At 40.5% G+C, this 18375-nt stretch overlaps 1 protein-coding gene across 11 annotated transcripts in view; it reads right to left on the reverse strand.

The window, feature by feature from the left end:
* ANK2 (ankyrin 2) overlaps positions 1–18375 on the reverse strand; it is a 550591-nt gene that overhangs the window by 204583 nt on the left and 327633 nt on the right. For all 11 annotated transcript variants that reach the window (XM_019534075.1, XM_019534077.1, XM_019534078.1 and 8 more), the window contains exons 3-4: positions 16415–16513; positions 11655–11753 (exon numbers count right to left, since the gene is read on the reverse strand). In XM_019534075.1, the coding sequence (XP_019389620.1) occupies positions 11655–11753; positions 16415–16513 (198 nt within the window). The remainder of the gene's footprint in view (positions 1–11654; positions 11754–16414; positions 16514–18375) is intronic.

The following is an 18375-nucleotide window of genomic DNA, read 5'->3' on the forward strand; positions in this document are numbered from 1 at the left end:
AAGCTGTGCCTGACATTCCCTTTGAGCTCAGGACATATACAAAAAGGGTCTGTAAGGAGGTGTTTGGCCCTCAAGTGCTAGGAACCCTCTTGAAAGCACAGAGGCAGAAAGGGATCTTGGAGTCATTATTGACTCCAAGATGAATATAAGCCACCAATGCCAGACCACAGCCAGCAAGGCCAGCCATACCTTGTCATGCATCCAAAGATGCATCTCTAGCCGGTCTAGAGAGGTGATACTCTCCCTGTATGCAACATTAGTCAGGCTGCAATTGGAGTAATGCATCCAGTACTGGGTGCCACACTTTAAAAAGGATGTGCCCAGCCTGGAGAGATTTCAGAGGAGCAGGACAGGCCCTACGAGGAGAGACTAAGGGACCTGAACTTCTCCAGTTTCGGCAAGAGGAGGCTGAGGGGGGACCTGGTGGCTGCCTACAAACTCATCAGGGGAGATCAACAGCAAATAGGAAGAGCCTTTTTCTCCCCAGCATCAGCTGGGGTGACGAGGAACAATGGTAATAAGCTGATGGAGAATAGGTTTAGGTTAGAGATCAGAAGGCAATATTTTACAGTTAGGGTGGCCAAAATCTGGAATCAACTTCCCAGGGAAGTGGTCCTTGCCCCTGCCTTGGGCAAATTAAAAAAGAGGTTGAAAGATCACCTGCCTGGGGTCTTGTGAACCCAGCATTCATTCCTGCCTGGGGCAGCGGGTCAGGCTAGATGATCTGTTCAGGTCCCTCCTGACCCTAGCTACTATGAAACCCAACAGCAAGTGGTCAGTGGCAAACAGCCTGCCTGACTTGAGGCCAGCTGGAAGGGATAGCTGCCTAATAAAGGTGAAGCCACAAAGAATGTTAAGAGGTCCAGGAGGCAAGTGCTAAAGAAGGCAGAGAAAGCAAGCTAGGGAAAAGCTCAGACCTAAAATCACCTCTCTCCTAATGTCCAGAAAGAAGAGAGGATTTTGGTTTGGTCTGTAATATATTCAAGATTATTGTTGTTAAAAATAAAACTGGCCTGAGACACTAAGAACAGATCCAACTCACATGCTTAGGGAAGCAGGATAAACAACCCACCTATAGGGCCTTGCAGCTAATTAATATAAAAGAGAGGTGTAACTCTACATCTCCATCTTTTCATAGATTTTCTTTCATAGTGGGCATCTTTACATGTGCTCTGGGGCTGTGGGGGGGATTCCTTAATTAGAGTGCCCACAGCATCTCATGTATTCAGCATCCCTTCAATGAGTTTTAGTTAAAGCACCCCTACTGCCATTTTAAAGCATGGAGATGCTGAACACACGAGATGCGGAGGGTGCTGGAGCATGCTAATTAGCATGCTCCAACACACTGTAATTGCAGCAGGTCAGAGCAGCATCCCAGTACATCTACAGACACCCGGTATTATTAACACTGCTGTTGTCTATCTGAAGATTCTTTGAAGAACCATGTTTCACAGAAATTCAGTAAGGACGCCCCAGGGATGGCTACATGGTTCTCTTCTATGGAGTTCTATTGATCCCATATGCCATACTTGGGACTTAGTCATGATTTATTCTAAACTGTAAATCCCAACATGACAATGATTTTAATCCTGCTGAGGCTGCATCTGAGACCCCATAGAGATATATCAAAATTGTCTATGTTCCCCATGTCCCAGGACAGCCCACAGCAACAAATCATCATGCAGATGAAAACATAACTAGGCATCTTATTTCCACTTTGTTTCTTAACTACTTGCAGAATTGCTGTTGTATGTGAATGTTCTAATACTAGACAATCACTATCATCCCATTGCTACCTATTACCCAGCTGAAGTCTAGCATCTACCATTTTCCTACCCCTCTCTGCATGTTTTATAAGTGAAGGCATGCCTTACAGCCATTCTAATGAATTTCTATTCCTTAGTTGTCAAGATGATACCTATGTATTCAGGAATAAACACTGTTTTACATAAACCAGAAGACCAGACAGTTGAAACTTGGGCTAGGTTGACAAAGAATAAATGAGGAATTCTCTCCTTTTATTATAGAAAATATATTCTTTTTGCTGGAATCTCCTAAAATAGAAAACTTTGGTGATAAATTAGGTTTAACTCAACAGCTATAACAAAGACAATTAACTTACTCACCTTTCATACATGCTAGCTAAGCAAATAAAACCAGTAGCATCCTTGAAATTTTACCCACTAGGAAGGTACAAGTTCTTCCATAGCTGAAAAACTGAAAGGCAATGAGACACATCCTTACCTGGTATTAAGTATCAATAGTGAACTGAAATAAAATAATCTATCTTGATTTACTGTATACCCACTGAGATAACATTTCACTGAGCATATAGCTCAGTGTCCAAATCCTACAATTAGAAAATGGGGTACAGGGGCAAATCATTTTGAAGTGACCAGGATAACTATCCAATGTTGGGTGCATCCTGGACCATCCCCAGGACAAAATGATTGCTTAAAGAGTATTTTTATACACCATAGGGAAAGCAATGTCTGGCACAGCAGATTTAGCAGTAACTTGAGAGAGATAACTCCATCAGAGGTAAAGAGAATCTTCTAAATCATCATTTTAATTTGATGGCAAATTTTAATATGGGCCTCCCACAAGAGCACTATGGATTTTCTCTAAGAAACCATTTAAACTAAGTACATACAGTCAAAAAGCCTGAGGCTGAACTGATTGAATATTCTGAGGTTAGTCTAAGATGCATAGATTGAACCACTAAGCAAGTGAACAGACATTCACTTTTGATTCCAGAAATGCAGCCACATACCTGCAGTGGCCCAGGCCAGAAGCTGGGGGGCACTAGAGCATGCTTCTCTGTGTGGCTGGAGCAGACAGGTGGGACCAAGGCCAGCCCACCAACTCTGTGAGGTGGAGTTTGTGGGAGAGGTGTAAAGCATCTTGGGAGACTGCGAGTTAATTTGAATCTGGAGGGCATCTGGGACAGAAGTTCATTACATCAATTTAAACTAAATCAGTTAATTCTGAAACTACATCCAACCATCTTAAATTGGTCTAGACCATTTTGAAAGTGGCTTATGTGCCTTGAACTTCTGTTGCATTACAGATTTGAACTGGTTTCCAATCACTTATACCAGTTTATGTATCATTCCTGTCCCTAGCCTCAGAGATTGGAGACTTTGTAATGTTTTAAGGCTGAATAAAAAAAATAGGGATTCACAAATCAAGACAGACACTCCTTTTGTGCTTCCAACTGGAAATATCAGCATAAGGGAAAGTAACCTTTAATGAGACTATTTCTAGGGTAACAGTTGCTACAATCTGAAAGACTGTTGGGGAGGGGTAGAGAATGGAGGTCTTTCAATAAAAAGATCAGGCTCTGGACAGGAAGGATTTATATAATCCTCCCTTTCAGTATCTGGGTCACTCTAGATAATCTGGTGATTAAAAGATAGGCTTTCTCCTTTAAAAGGGCTTCTGAGTGCACTAGTGGCTGAACTGTACTGGGAGTCATGTTTTCATCTAAGTCCCTGACAGAGAAATCTCAAAATTGGGGTGAATCTTTTCACTATCAGATGGAGTTCTCTGACATATAACAATCCTCTCTTGTAGCTGCTGAACAAGAATAAAGTCTATTTCCACACATGGTTTGTTCTTGTCTATTCATCCCAGATCACTTGCTATGGCATCAGAGTACAAGTCTAAATTCTTTATTATGCTGTTTTATAATGTGAAACTCCATGTTTTTGAGACAAATGTTTTTTCTCTTTGGAATATGTGCTGTATTTTTCTCAACACACACCTTTTTCTAAAAATCAGCTGCTGGAAATTTAGGTATGCATTTTAAGCAAGGAAATATGGTAACAGCAGCTTCTGCAGAATGAGCCTCTGTCTGGGGAGGAAGAGAAAGGGCAGCACAGTGAGCACATGGGACTTCCTAACTGGCAGCTGTGGACAACAGGAGTCCCTTCCCCTCCACCAACCTCCCAGCAGAGGCTCAAACTGCAGAAGCTACTACTGGCTCAGTTCCTCTGTACTTCTAAAGAAGAGTCAAGCCCTGCATGAAAAAGCAGAGGCTAGCATTAGGCGCTGCTGGTTGCCTACCCAGCTCAGCTTGAGAAGAAAAGAGGGGTCAGGCAGTTTGAGTTAGCTAGCAAGCAGTCATGATGTTCTGAAGCGAGGGGGTTTCACAGAGCAGCTACTGTGTTTTTGTCCACACTCCTTCCCCCACCCCCAACTTTCTGAAGCTGTCTTTACTTTTCCTGCGAAAATACCATACTTTCTAGTACTTTCAAGGAAAGATCTTGTTGTCTTCATTTTGCCTTTCAAAACCTAGATGCTTGCATTATTCACAGATGTATGTATGTGAGAAAATATCCAAAGAGGCTGGCATTAGGGTCAGAATATCCCCCTTCTCTGGCTTCAGGGAAGGAACCTACCGGTATTTGTGTCTATTGAGATTACTGTGATGGGAATGTTGCCATAGAGAAAGTAAATGTTTTTAAGTATCTCTGCAAGAATTTCTGCCGACAGGGTGGGGACAACAGGGAATTCTCTCCTGGACTGGGCAGACAAGGTTCTTTGGGTAAATGTGATATCTTATTAGACCAAGTAAGTAGTTGGAAACATTCTTTACAAGCTTTTGGGCACAAACACCCTTCTTCAGGCACAGGGAGAGTCTGCTGTTGTTTGTGCTCTCCTGGGTAGAATAGAAGTTTAAGCAATATGCAAAATTCTGGTCTGTGAAAATTCAAATGCAAGGCAGGGAAGATCAGAGGGGATGGGCATTCTGGGGGTGATTTTTTTTCTAGTGCGTCATGAATGGAATTACATAGTTTACTAAAATTTCAGTTTTTTTATCAAAACCATGGTAAGGCTATATTACTCTTGCTTAAACTACAGAAACATAAGTAAGACCAACTATGACATAAAATTCAGTAGTTGCCCTTAAGAGGTATGTGGGTAAGAGGGGATGGGAGGGTCAGGGGCCCATCTTCAAAACTTGTCCCCAGCCCAAAAATGTGTGTGCGTGGAACTGTCCTTAAGTCAAGTAACATGACCCATAAGACAAAGTAGTGGGGGGAGGCCAACAGAAATTTATCAGCTAGAAGGATCAGATTTCATCGCAAATATTCTTGTATACAACTGCATGCACCATTTCAGAAAAGACCAGTAAGTGGCCCAGGCAATTTTTATACATCTCAAACTCAGACAAAAAATAGGAATCAGGGTAAGGAATTTCTTCAGTAATGGAAGAAGCAGACTGGTGGGGTGAGTGGAAGTTTCTATGAAACATGTGACTCATAATATTGATATGATGCTGTGGATCACTTTAATTCCTGAATAACTCAAGGCACTTTTTTTTCCTGAATTCCTGTCTTAAACTCAGAAATTTTTTTTACATTGGTGGCTAAAAAAACCCCAACATCCCATCGAATAACAAGCAAGAGAAGACTATGGGGGGATTTGATAACAGTATTCAAATACTTGAAGGCAGGACGGAGATAGACTATTCTCGATGATCACTGGGAACAGGACAAGGAACAATGAACCTGAGGTACAGCAGAAGAAATTTAGTTTGGAAATTAGGAAGAACCTTCTCACTATGAGAATAGTGGAACGTGGTATATAGACAAGCTATGGATTGTCCAGCCATGGACATTTTCAAGAGCAGGTTAGACAGACATTGGCCAGACAGACATCCCTAAGCCGGTTTAGTCGGGGATATTCCTTCGCTGAAAAAGGTGCTAGACTAGATGACCTCACAAATCCCTTCCAGCACTATTTTCCCATGATCCTAAGGTGAAAGTGAATCTAACAAGTATGACCATCAAGTTGATGACTTTGTCCTGCTTTGCAGGGACAGCATAATCACCATTCACATGAAGTAGCCAGGAATAAGGTATATTTGCAAGTGCAACCATATTTGTATTGCCCATTGTATGTTATACTGACTGGATGACACAAATTGGACATAGCAAGTTCTTACATCCTAAATGACTCCAGTTTTGATAAGTTTATTTTAATATACATAAGGGAGTTGACAATTCTCAAGTAATGTGCATGTAGGTAAAAATGTAGGGGTAAGCACTACATCAGCACGCTTTATATACAAATTGATAATTACTTCTCCAATATTAACAGTGACAATTATTAACTTAAAAGGAACAGATTTTACAAATTGGAAGTTTTACTTCAAAACAAAAGGCAAAAAACATGGCCATTAATAACAATAGAAATCTGAAGGGAAAAATAAAACAGAAGTAGTAAAACCCTACAAGTCAACTCCATGTGTATGTAATATTCTACACAGGGAGAAAAAGGTAGTTTATGTTGCTTTCAGTTGTTGCCAATAAAATTGCCATTGTCTTGAGTACAGTTATTTCCCTTATGCTAGGTACAGGAACGTAACAATGGTGTTACAGGTATTACTTGTGGTAACATTCTGATGCAGGTCAATATTTTTTAATAACATTCACTGTATAAACCACAGTTTACAATATAAACCATAGTAAACAGTTCTAAACAGATTCGGTAAGTTCCTCTTTATCTCTCTGAGTCTTTATAGAAGTCAGCAGAAAGATTTCTATTACAGGGAATTTCTATTGGAAATGAGAATGGCCTTGACAGATACTGACTTATGTAAAGAGGAAGTTATGGAGCAACTTGAGAAACTTCAGTGGTATTAAGCCACCATGACCGGATGACATTCTTTGGGGGCATGGAAGAAATAAAGTGTGAAATAGCAGAGATACTGAGGAGGGGATGTAATATAGTTTTAATAGCAGTAACTGTTCCCAAAGGTGGAAAAGTGACCAATGAGGTATCTATTTTTAAAAAAGATTAAAAGGAAAGTTACAGTGATAGACAAAAAAATTCACCCACTGTGGAGCCCTCATAACTTGGCTCACTTCTATCACTATACTTCATCACGTTAATACCTATTTTTTGTTCATGTCTGAGTGTGGCCACTAAGCCAATTCCTGCTCAGAACTGTCTCTTTTCATTTATAGCCTCATTTTTCTATCTGTATTTCTTGATGGGAACTTTGGATTTAAAGCATTGAGCAAACTCTTCATACTATTCTCTTCAATCTTCCTCCTTTACATTTGTTAGTGTTTTCCCTACCAGTTCAACAGTTTCAGTCACACATTAATTTGCTGGTTTATTTAATTTTTATGAGCTTTTTTAGAATCTACTTTGACTAACATTTAAGTGTCTTCTATTTTATTTAATTCTTCTATTCCATTTTGTTATACATTTGTAGGACTATTTGTCTGTTGCAAACATAGTTGCTGAGCACATCACAGCAATCTTGAGAAAAAGGTGGTGTTGGGCAGTAATTTACTGAGGAAAAGCTTAAGCATATAAAAACTGAATAACTTGTCAATGGTCTTCTAGAAAATTTCTAGCAAAACCAAAACTAGAAAATCAATTCTCCTGAGTCCCTTTTCAATGAATTAACTAAAAAAGTATGTACTTGTTCTACCTACTTTCCAGCTGATAGTTGTATATATACACACACCTGATTTATGTTGTGGAACTATATATGTGTAAAACAGTTTGCTAGCTATAGAAAAAATCAATGATATCATCTGCTTTTTCTCTTTGTCATAGCACAATTGCTTCCTGTGGCATAATACCCAGTATTTTGTCCAGTCTATTAACTGGCAATTAAGGAAATAATGTGCATCCCTTAGCCAGTCTCCAATTCAACTCTGGAGCATCTACTGGGTTGAGGAGATCCAGGGATCCAGGGCAATGCACCAACATGTTTTGAATCCTTCTTCAAGGAATGTAACCAACTGACTGATGAGATGCAAAACACGGCTGCATCCTGCAACCCCTCACTTGTCATTCTCTCCCTGATCCTTTTCACCAGCCAACTCTGGCCACTTGGCAAACATTACTTAACATATACGCAATATGAGACATCATGTACTCAAGTGTCAGCAATATGTAAATAACTTCACTACTAATGACATTACTACCAATCACCCCAGTGCTCCAATGGTATCTTTCCTGAATAAAGAAAAACTGACTGATGCTCAATCTGATACAGATAGAGGTGAAATGGGTGAGAAAAATGAAGCATTCTGAAGATTTCAAAATCACAGTGTAATCTCCTTTGGTTAAAGGATCGGCATCTAAAATTGGTTGATGTAGTCCATAGTTTAGAAGTATTCTTGGTTTCTTTCGTTTCATACCAAACTATCATATAGATTCAAGCAAAGAACATTTTCAGTCCCCTTTAACAGCCTTAGAGACTCCATCCTATCTTTAAAGATAATGACCTCCAATTGGCTTGACTTCACCAATGTGCTATTCCTGGGTATGAGGCTTTCAGCAGTGCTGAAACCTCAGTGTGGAACACCACAGCATAAGTTCTCAGCACCAGAAGCTATCATAAACACATTAAACATGCTCTCTGCATTGGCTAAAAAAATAATCCAAACTTCTGAGATGAAGCCAGTGACAAAACACTTATCATTACTCTAGAAAGAGGAGGAACAAATACATCTGTGTAAAAGACAGAACTTTATTGTGAGAATTTCCAAAACTGGAATGAAGGACCATCAAAAACCTCACCATGATGTGCTTTTAAGTGCCAGACAAATTCTTCTGACCTTGCCTAATGTAAGCACATAGCATTGTATTTATTTTTTAACAAAATAGGTAGCATCCTCTCTAGGGAGAGGATGAGAGAATAAACAATACATGAGAGATGCTAGCGCACTATTAAAGACTTTCCAATAATACAGTAAGGAGTGAAATATAAGAAGAAGGGTAGGCAAGACTAAGCTAGAATAAAAGTGTGGTTTTTGAAATGTAGTCTCTTGGAGTATGTATAAACTGCATCCCTGCTGAGCTCTGGACAGACTTGGAAAAACCAAGTCACACCCACCTGCCCCAACTCATTGTGCAACAAACCTTAGAAAAGTATGCTATATTCATAAACATTTTTCTTCAAAGGCCAGCACTACCACCGAGGAAATAAGCCTCATCCACTTGCATTCCTCAGTCCATGGCCAAACTGACAAGCTAGGTTTGTACACAATTTAGACTGAATATACGCCCCACTTAAGGTCTTCAAGACAAGCACTTGTAGACATGGCTTAATTGTTCTCACACTAAGCAAGAATAAGCAAGTGGGCTTGTTTCTGTAGCAGATCCCCTGCGCTCAACAGGGAGGCAGTTTAGACTTGCCCTTGACAACTTCACCCATGCTGATGTAAAAATGTAACAATTCCCCTCAAATTTCTCCCTGACTTTTTTCAAACTCTGCTTTCTTGGTTAATAACAGGTTTTAGGCCACTTCCCTGAAAAGCTAGAGAAATATAAAAGGGGATGTAGAGCTATCCTCCGCTGAACTTAAGAATGTTTGTAACACAACATGTTTGGTTGGACAAATTTTCCAGCAGATATCTTGATAACATAGCCTCTTCTCCCCGTTATTCTGAATGTCTGAACTCCTGTCAGATGGGTTTCGGCAGGTAGGAAACAAGCAAGTATGTCAGATTGCCCATCATTACCTTCTGCATCTGCCTGTCATTAGCCTATGAGTCAATTCCTTTTGGATCAAAATTCAAGGAGCAAATGCCTGCCTAGAGGACACGGAACACTTAGTGCTTGTAATAAATGTGCTTAAAACCGGAGTGGCAGTCATAAGCTTACTGTGAAAATGTTTTCTGCTTTTGACAGAATACAGTACATTTTTTCTTATTACAAAGCATTCCTGATTTAACGTATGGAAGACACAAGTAAATATATTTTCATGTTGATTTCTTAACATTAAAGCCAACTTAATATTAAAGTTGAAATCTTAATAGTAAAGCTATCTGTTTACCTACTTATAAATGTAAAGAGATAATGAAAGTGCATGGGAATGATACAATTAAGACATTGTGAAGGCAATAGTTAATTTCTTGAATTAAAGGAAAAGAATCACAGCATTCCTCAGCATTTAATTAAATGGAGGTGGAGCATGGGAAGTAACTGATCATCATTTGCCCTGAGAGAACTTAGCACAGAAGCTTACTACACAGAAATAAATACCTGAAATTAAGCTAGCTTTGTTTGCAGAATTTTACAAATTACCCCACATACCACATAATGTTGTGAAAGTATCAACAGAAACACGTTGTAAACATATCAGTTAGCAGTCTGTTCATCCCCACATTGATTATATAGTTATAATCCCTCACTGTAGATAAGGTATTGCACACAGTAACAGGTCAGATCCCCAGATATGAGAACAAGACTTGAGTGGTCAGGGGAAAATTGAAGCAATGACTGCATATATTGGACCATGGCATACACACACAGCTACTCTGATTAACCCTGATTCCACCTAGCCACAGCCATTCAAACACCTGATCATCTTCCTGGCCACTCAGGAAGACTTTGAGAGGGAAGCATATGGCATAGGGCTAATTATGCCATCTTTATGCTTTTTGTGATTTTTCAATGTCAGTGTCTACCTTCTTGCTTTGTTAAAGCAGACCTCACTCTTCTTTGCCATACCCCATACATCACAAAGGGGATGGAATTGGTGGCCATCATTAAATTGCTAAAGGGCTCTGGAGAATTTAACATGACATAAATGTAAACCCTGAATCAAAGCTAACTTTTTTATCGCCTTTGCTGGCGTAGCAGACATTATTAATGGGCATGTCTATACAGACATTATTAATGGTCATCATATGATGCAGCCATATTTAGTATCCAGCTGCAGTACTTACATTGCTGACCTACTTCAAAATATTTCACAGGCTAACTATACCCTTCATAATGATGTCTTCTGTATAAAGATGCCAATATGTTTAATATATAGATCCCTTTCCATGTGCCAGCTGGTACTAAATGTTGCCTGAGATGCTCAGATTCCCTCAGAAAACAAACCAATGTCTAAATAGTTCCCAGTTTATTCCTCTCTACCGAAAAACTAGCACATGTTGTTTATAACTCTGAAATAGCAGCAGCAAGGCAGCTGTTACTACAGCTTTGTACAAGTATGGAAAAACAATTATTTTCCAGTGTGTTGCCATTGGTTAGTCTCTGTAATGACATTATTATGCTCTGCAATATATTTTGGAAGACTGGCCAAGCTTCATGTCACTGAAATTAGTAGAACTCTTTTTACAGTTGGATTCCCTGCCAAGATGAGGTGAATTTCCCCCGATCAAATGTACATTTCCAAATCTCTGATTTAGATTCTTTCCAAGTATGTGAAGAAAGAGTGCAAAAATCTACCATAATGTAAACTAACCCATCTACAGTTTTTTTAAGCAATAAGTAAGCCTTTGCTTTTGAGAAATGCCAGTGTAAGAAATTATTTTCTGCACTTCCACTCATCGATTCAAGCCAAAAATATTATTTTAACATTTCTAAGCATAGTGGGGTTTCTAAGGCTGCTGGTTTGCATGGGGCAAAGTCTGTTGGGAGATCTCAGTCAAAAACTCAGTCTGTTTATGTATTACAATGCTAACACATAATGGCTTCATTATACAGTTGGTTACTTATACACACCATCAGCTGCTTCAGTGAATACCCTCTGGGCTGCAGGTCATGCTAGGGTTGATGTCAGGATTGGTGGTAGTGGAAGGGTGCATTACTACTTACTGTTTATAAATCTGTTTTATAAAACTTTACCACATCGTATTTAGAAAGGAGTTAAAATATCGCTATACCTGAGACTGTGCATTGATAGTGGCTCCTTCTTTAAGCAGGACTTTGACAACTTCGGCCTGTCCAGCCAAGGATGCAATGTGCAGGGCTGTATTCCCTTTCTGTTATGAAAAAAGATATCAACCCTCATTAAAAAAACAGTTTAGACACCAGCTGATTATAACAGTCAGAGTACAAGTCTACGCTAAGGAATGCCTTCATAGAATCCTGATTTACTCTGCAGCCCATAATGCTGTGCATACGTTACGTGGGAGAGAGCTGAACCTACGGCCCTACGGCATTCCAGAGGGATGGTATAACAGCAACTCTCATGGATATAGTCCTATAACCTTTTGGGGCACTGCCTAAAGGGTTTTTAAGAGAAAACTAATCGTTACTTTCAGAACATAAATTTCAGTGGAATTGATTAAGGTTTAAGGTTAAATAAGAGGTAGTCTACATCTCAAAATGCAAACAGAGGGCACAGGAAAGAATGACATTACTTAGATAGTACTATCTGAGGCAAAAAAAAACCCAAATATGTTCCAATGTCACTGTTGGGAGTCCTTGAGATAAAACTCCAAAAGACTTAAGAACACAGAACTAACATGGAAATAATATGCTCTGGTTAAAGAGGTGCTAATCTCAGAGCTGTTGCTGCTGTTGGTAAAATTAATGTAGGGTGTTGGTAAGGTGATGAAGTACATTAACAGTTTTAATACCATACACCGAGTAGCTAAAGTGATGAGAATAAAACAGCAGAATAAGTGGTTTTATTTTTAGATTAGGTCTTCAGTCTGAAGTGTATCCTAATAGCCTCTTGGAATCCACTCTTATCACTGCCTGGTTTTCCCAATTAACTGTTCTTTGCTACAGTAAATAATTGCTTGTATATCTCTTTTATTTCCTAACTTAACCAAAACCATACTTTTATAAACATTTTAAGTTTAGCACTAAATGTTTTACAGTAAAGATTTTCTGAGTTCTTTAAATATCATCATTACTCTCAAGCCTTTTAGGTCACTCGCATTAAAAATGAGAGGACCACTGCTGAGTGCAAATCAACCTTAAAACTTAGGTTATTTTTTAAGTTACAATTTTAGTTATATCGATATGGTTGTAACCTGTGAGGCTGGATTATAAGAATAAAATGAAGTAGGTACAATTTTATAAGTCAGTCAGTCTCTCTGTCTCACTTTTTTTTCCCCAAAGGAATCACTTAATACAGTCAGTAGTATTATTGAGTTTTCCACAGAATTACAGAGTCCAAGGATTCCAAACCAGAGTATAAACTAAATAGAAAAATGTGACATTATTACTTTCTCTCACTCTTTCAAGTTGGGGGGATGGGAAATTTCTTGCTCAATGGGATTCTATGAGATTAACTAGTAGATTATAGAATCTAAATTTTAGTGAAGCTCAGATGAGGACCAAACCTTAAAATGCAAATAGGAACTCTCAATATAAAAGTGTGTTTGTTTTTTTTAAATCTGAGGCTAGTTGGGAGGCTGAACGCAGTAAATTAAGACCCCCTAAATTAAAAAGAAAGAGAGTAGTCTGAAGGACAAGAGTGGAATTCTGTGATATGGGAGAATTGTGGAGTTCTTCCATGCTGACTCATGGAGAAAAACGATACTTAGTTAGAAATGTAACGAGAATTAGACAACACAGATTATTCCTTCACCTCACAGAATGTGACCTCTAGGACCACATCCCCATGAGCAAGGGCATGTGGTTGCCAAGGGGAAAAAAGCAGCAGTGCAAATTTGTGCCACTGCTTTTTGCCTCAGCGTGTGCCACCACACATGGGGTTAACATGGGGAAAAATGCCCTGGGTGAGGTAGGGGAGGCTGGGGCCAACACCTGGGGCCTCATGTAGTGGCCCCAATCTTGGCACATGGAGCCTGGCCAGCAGCCGGAGCATGGCTCTGGCCAGCCAGGCACTGGTTTCAGGTGTCACATGCTGCTGCCATGTGCACTGCCCTGTTTTTCCTTGTGCTTTTTTTTATATCAGAATTTCCCAGTATCCAAATTTGGCTCTGGGCTGCAAATATACAGCACAGAAAACCAAATCACGTGTGTGAGGTGCATTTCGCAGAACCTCAAAACTCATGTGCATGCTTGAATGGACACGGCCTAAGGCTGTGTCCAGACACGCATGGGCATTTAGTTCTCTGAGGACAACTAGCGGCAGCGCACCTTGTTCCTCCACTACTTGGCCCCAGGGAACACCTGTGCCAAGCATACGCTGGCATGCAGCAAATTACCCCAGAGGTGGTAGGGGAGGCTGAGGACATCACTACACTGGCCTCAACAGCCTTACCTGGGGTCCTGCTCAGGGTAGGCATTTATTTTGGCCAGAGGGCCACTTGAGGAGTTTGGGTAAGCTGATGCAGTGAGGTGGGGGGGTTGCTGAACCTGTCTGCAACAGCTCACCCAAACTCCCTAAGTGGCCCTCTGGCCCAAATAATTGCCCATCCATGCCCTACGAATAGGGAGAAATATTTTGGACTGAGGGCCTAAATTGTTTTTGTTCAAGATTCTAGATACGATGCCATTTTGCAGAACTCTGAAGCCAAAAAAAGTAAATAACCATGTTATAATGTAACTCTCCAAAGGTATCATTTGAAGTACTACACAGCCAGGACCCCACAGAGTCCATGACACCTACCAAAAATGCACCCCTTATGGCTGAAAAAGGCTCAGGAATGTCAGTTATATTTTAATATTAAGTTTCTGACCCTTGTAGTTACAAAGATAACCTCAGAAATACGACGTGAATAAGACTGCAAAGAGCCTGAAACAATGGCTCTTGGAGGTAAAAGTGTATTTATTCATCTTAGTGAAGACTTGATAGAATGTGAGCTTGCAAAAGCATTGGCATTCTGCCAAGTATTCACTAAACCCTGTATTCTTGCAGCAGAATATATTTTTGTGCAAAAGTAGGACCCTAGCATTTTGCTTTTTTTCTCTCTCTTCCCTGGCAGGGCTTGTTGGCAACCGTTTCTTGCTCTGCACCTTTCCCCAACAAGGGAAATTTCTCCCTTCACTTTTCAACAAGACCAAAATGGGAAATAGGGAGTTAGAGCTACCACCTAGCTTATAACCAGGTAGCCAGAAGGGAAGGCAGCCAGATGGGTTATGTAAAGCAGGGCTGTCCTACTGGTGGCCCTGACTGGGCAGGCAGGAATTAATCTGCAGCTGCTCCCCTCATTGCACCAGCTTCTGCTGCAGCCGGGGTTTCCAGGCTCCCTCTCCCTTCACTAGCTTTGACTTCCTGCCCTCTGCAGGGGACAGGGCAGGGCAGCTCAGCAGAGTCTGTGGCACAGTACAGAGAGGGAGCCCACAGCCAAGGAGGTGATGGGGGGTGGGATTTGACCACACACATAGTGCACCTGTTGGGGGAAGCCTCCTGCCCAGGTGGTGCTGGGGGCAGCTTGCAGCCAAGGAAGTGAAAGAGGGCTGTGACTGCCAGTGGTGTGGCCTTCGACCAGTAAGAAGTTGGACAGCTTTGATGGAGAGGATAGAGTAGCTGCTGAGGCTGCTAGGAGAGAAAGAGATGAATTGCTGAAACTGACTGCCAACTCCTGCCTTCCCTGGGATGTAACGGGCAGATTAAAAAGTTTTTGATCAGACAGTGAAACTGGTCCAAGCCCATAGAACTGGGCCATCTGCAATAAACAAGAGTCCTTCAAGAAAAATAACTATTATTAAAAATGGTCACAGACAGAGCCAGCTTTAGGTGTAGGTGATGTGGCCAACAGGGGAGTCAGGGAGGCGTCATGTACACACACAGGTAAGCAACCTGCAGTTACAGCAGAGCTTTTCCCCATCCCACCCTGCCCTGTCCCAGCCAATCTCCACCCCAGACAGGAGGAGCAGTGCTCAGCCCAGCCTGCCCTCATCTCCAGCTGCTGCCCGCCCACCTGCCTACCTGATGCATCATGTCGCTCCACCTCCCCACTCCATTGCACCCTGTGAACCTGCCTGCCTGCCTCCGCCTACAGCTCCTGACTTGGGAGCGGGGATGCGTGCACCACAATACCAGATGACTCAGGGGACCATTTTCCCTAAACTGATTCTAGTCACAGATGAAGTGTACATTAGCAGTATCAGACATAATCAAATGTGTGCTGGGACATGGGAGGATGAGATGTTTCCTGGAAATGCCATGATTTAGCATTGTCACACAAATTAGGAGTTCTTGCTGCAGAAATTAGTTCCACTAAGCCGTTGAGTAGACAAGGCCTGAAATACAGCAGAGCTGGTGCACTTATACATATTCACTTTTCTAAAACCATCTACTATTTTCAGCTATATGCCCTGCCCCTATAATGAGGGAAACAATAACATCTTTCTTATGAGTGAAACATTAACGTTTCCACAGTGCACATAGTTTTCAACCTTCTTCTTCTGTTATTACCCCATGAGCCTCAGCTAATTCACAGATTTTCAGGCCAAAAGGAATGATACAGTCATCTGACCTGACCTCCTCTAACACCTAGGCCATGTTATTTCAGACTTGTAATTTCTGTATTGAATCTATAAATTTGGGTAGAAGTGAATGAAAATAGACTGATTTACCCCAGCTCTGAGTTTATGGTTAAACATTAACACTTTATATAGCAAAGAGGTATTTTTCTTTGTATTATATTTTATGTTGCATAATTTTCTTGAGTATCTACCCTGCCTTTTAAAAAAAGTGGGGGGAAATATATACTTCCCTTTTTTCTGTCATTTTTTTTTTTGTCCTGTAAAAATGTAAAAATGTGGACACAGATACCTTTGTAGCAGAATTCACTGATGACCCTTTTTCCAGTAACGCCTGTACCAGTCCCACATGGCCTTCTTTGGCAGCCAGGTGTAAAGCATTGAGTCCATTCTGAAAACAAAAAGGCTAATATCAGTCATGAATATTACACGCCTAAAAATAAGCATTGTCATTATACTTAGCTAAAGGATGAAGACTAATGTTTAGAACTCTTTCATCTTCTAGATCTTGTCTTTATAGGTCTAATATTTCTGACTGCACTAGCTGAACCTACATACCATATGTCACTCCAGTAACAACTCTTTTCCCATAGCAACAGTCATCAAAACAAACTACATTTGCAAAAGGCAAATATTCAAAAGATATCATTTTATCTTTGATCATTTTACATTCCGCCATTTAGCAATCTATCTTGGATAAGTATCCCATTACTTTAGTTTCTGAGCACATCTGAATCTTTAATATACTCAGCATACCTCACACAGTATGCCTGTGAAGCCAAAGAAAGGTCAAACTTACCCAAAGTCACACCTGACTTCTGCCTGATGGAGCAGGAAATTGAACCTACATTTTAGTCTTAGCATAAGGTTAGGCTAATGACTTAAACCACTGCATCCTCCATTCACTCAGTGTCTAGATATCATTCAAGTTTCTAGAAATGCAAATACCTGTGCAAGGGAGCTAGTAGATCAAACTGCTTGCTTATTATTGATAGCATGCAAATTATAACTGATGTTTAGCTTTATACATCCAGTGAATTAAATATTAAAAATTAAACATTCTATTTACATGACCCCATTCAAGAAGAAACAAGAGAAAGTTGAAGAGGCAAGGAGCAGGCTTTCCAATAGAACCTAAGGGAATTAGGCACCCAAGACCACTCAAATTCAATGGATTTTGGGCAACCTGTTCCTTTGAAGAATTCCAGCCATTATAGTTTCCTTTGTACAGAAGAAGCAGAAGGAGGAGGAGGCGGCAAATGCTATTGTACTTAGATTCAAACCCTATTTTTCATAGCCTTATGATTGTCTTCACAGTACATCAGGCAGGTGACAGCTACAGATACTGTCATTGCCTTCAAGCACTCAGTTGTTTTGCCATATTGTAAGCATCATAAACATCAGAAAGCAGTAAGAGCAATGTTGTATAATATTCATCACTTTATATGTCTCGAAACATGTCACAGGAAAGTACAGGTTTGGAAGGAACAAGCAAGTAGGCTTCTGGTCGTTTATGGTTCATCCTCACAGACAGTTTGAGATCATTGTTTTCAGTGGGACTCTGGGGAGCAACACTGAGAGAAGTCTTAATGGGAGCAGGTTCAGTGTCCATCAGCAGAACAAGGCATATTCATTTCTGAAGCAACTCCATGGGATTCTGCTTTCAGGTGAGAGAGAGGAGCAGACTTTATGGGCAACAGAAGTTGTAGTGGAGTTACAACAGAATGAATTTGAGCCTGATGGTCTTAAGCTATGGAAATTTACCTTGTATATCTGTGATGCTTGCTGGCATGATATCAGTCTTATCAATTATTTTAGAACACTTAAGTGTAGCATGTCACACTGAGAATCAGGGGTTATCTTCAATTGTTCTGAATACTGACAATGTCTATTCCATTTACATTCAGCAGGCTACCCTACCTCAGATGACCCTTTAAAAATGTGGATTCAAATCCCCTCAGGCAAAGGAGAGACTTGAACATGGGATTCTCAGCCGGGGAGAATGAACTCCTTCATTCTTTTGTGTTGGATATAGGCCTTCCTCCATCATTTTTATTTTTGTTAAGCAAAATAAAATTATAAATCATTTTCATGCATTTATTATTCATGGAAAAAATTCACACCCAGGTGTGGTTCATAGTTTCTAGGGTCGGAAGGGATCTGAGCAGATCATCTAGTCCAACCCCCTGCCATGGCAGGAAAGATTACTGGGGTCAAACGACCCCAGCAAGATGTTCATCTAACCTCCTCTTA

Source organism: Crocodylus porosus, unplaced genomic scaffold (genome assembly GCF_001723895.1).
Source record: "Crocodylus porosus isolate Cpor-Errol unplaced genomic scaffold, CroPor_comp1, whole genome shotgun sequence".
NCBI classification, from domain to species: Eukaryota; Metazoa; Chordata; order Crocodylia; family Crocodylidae; genus Crocodylus; species Crocodylus porosus.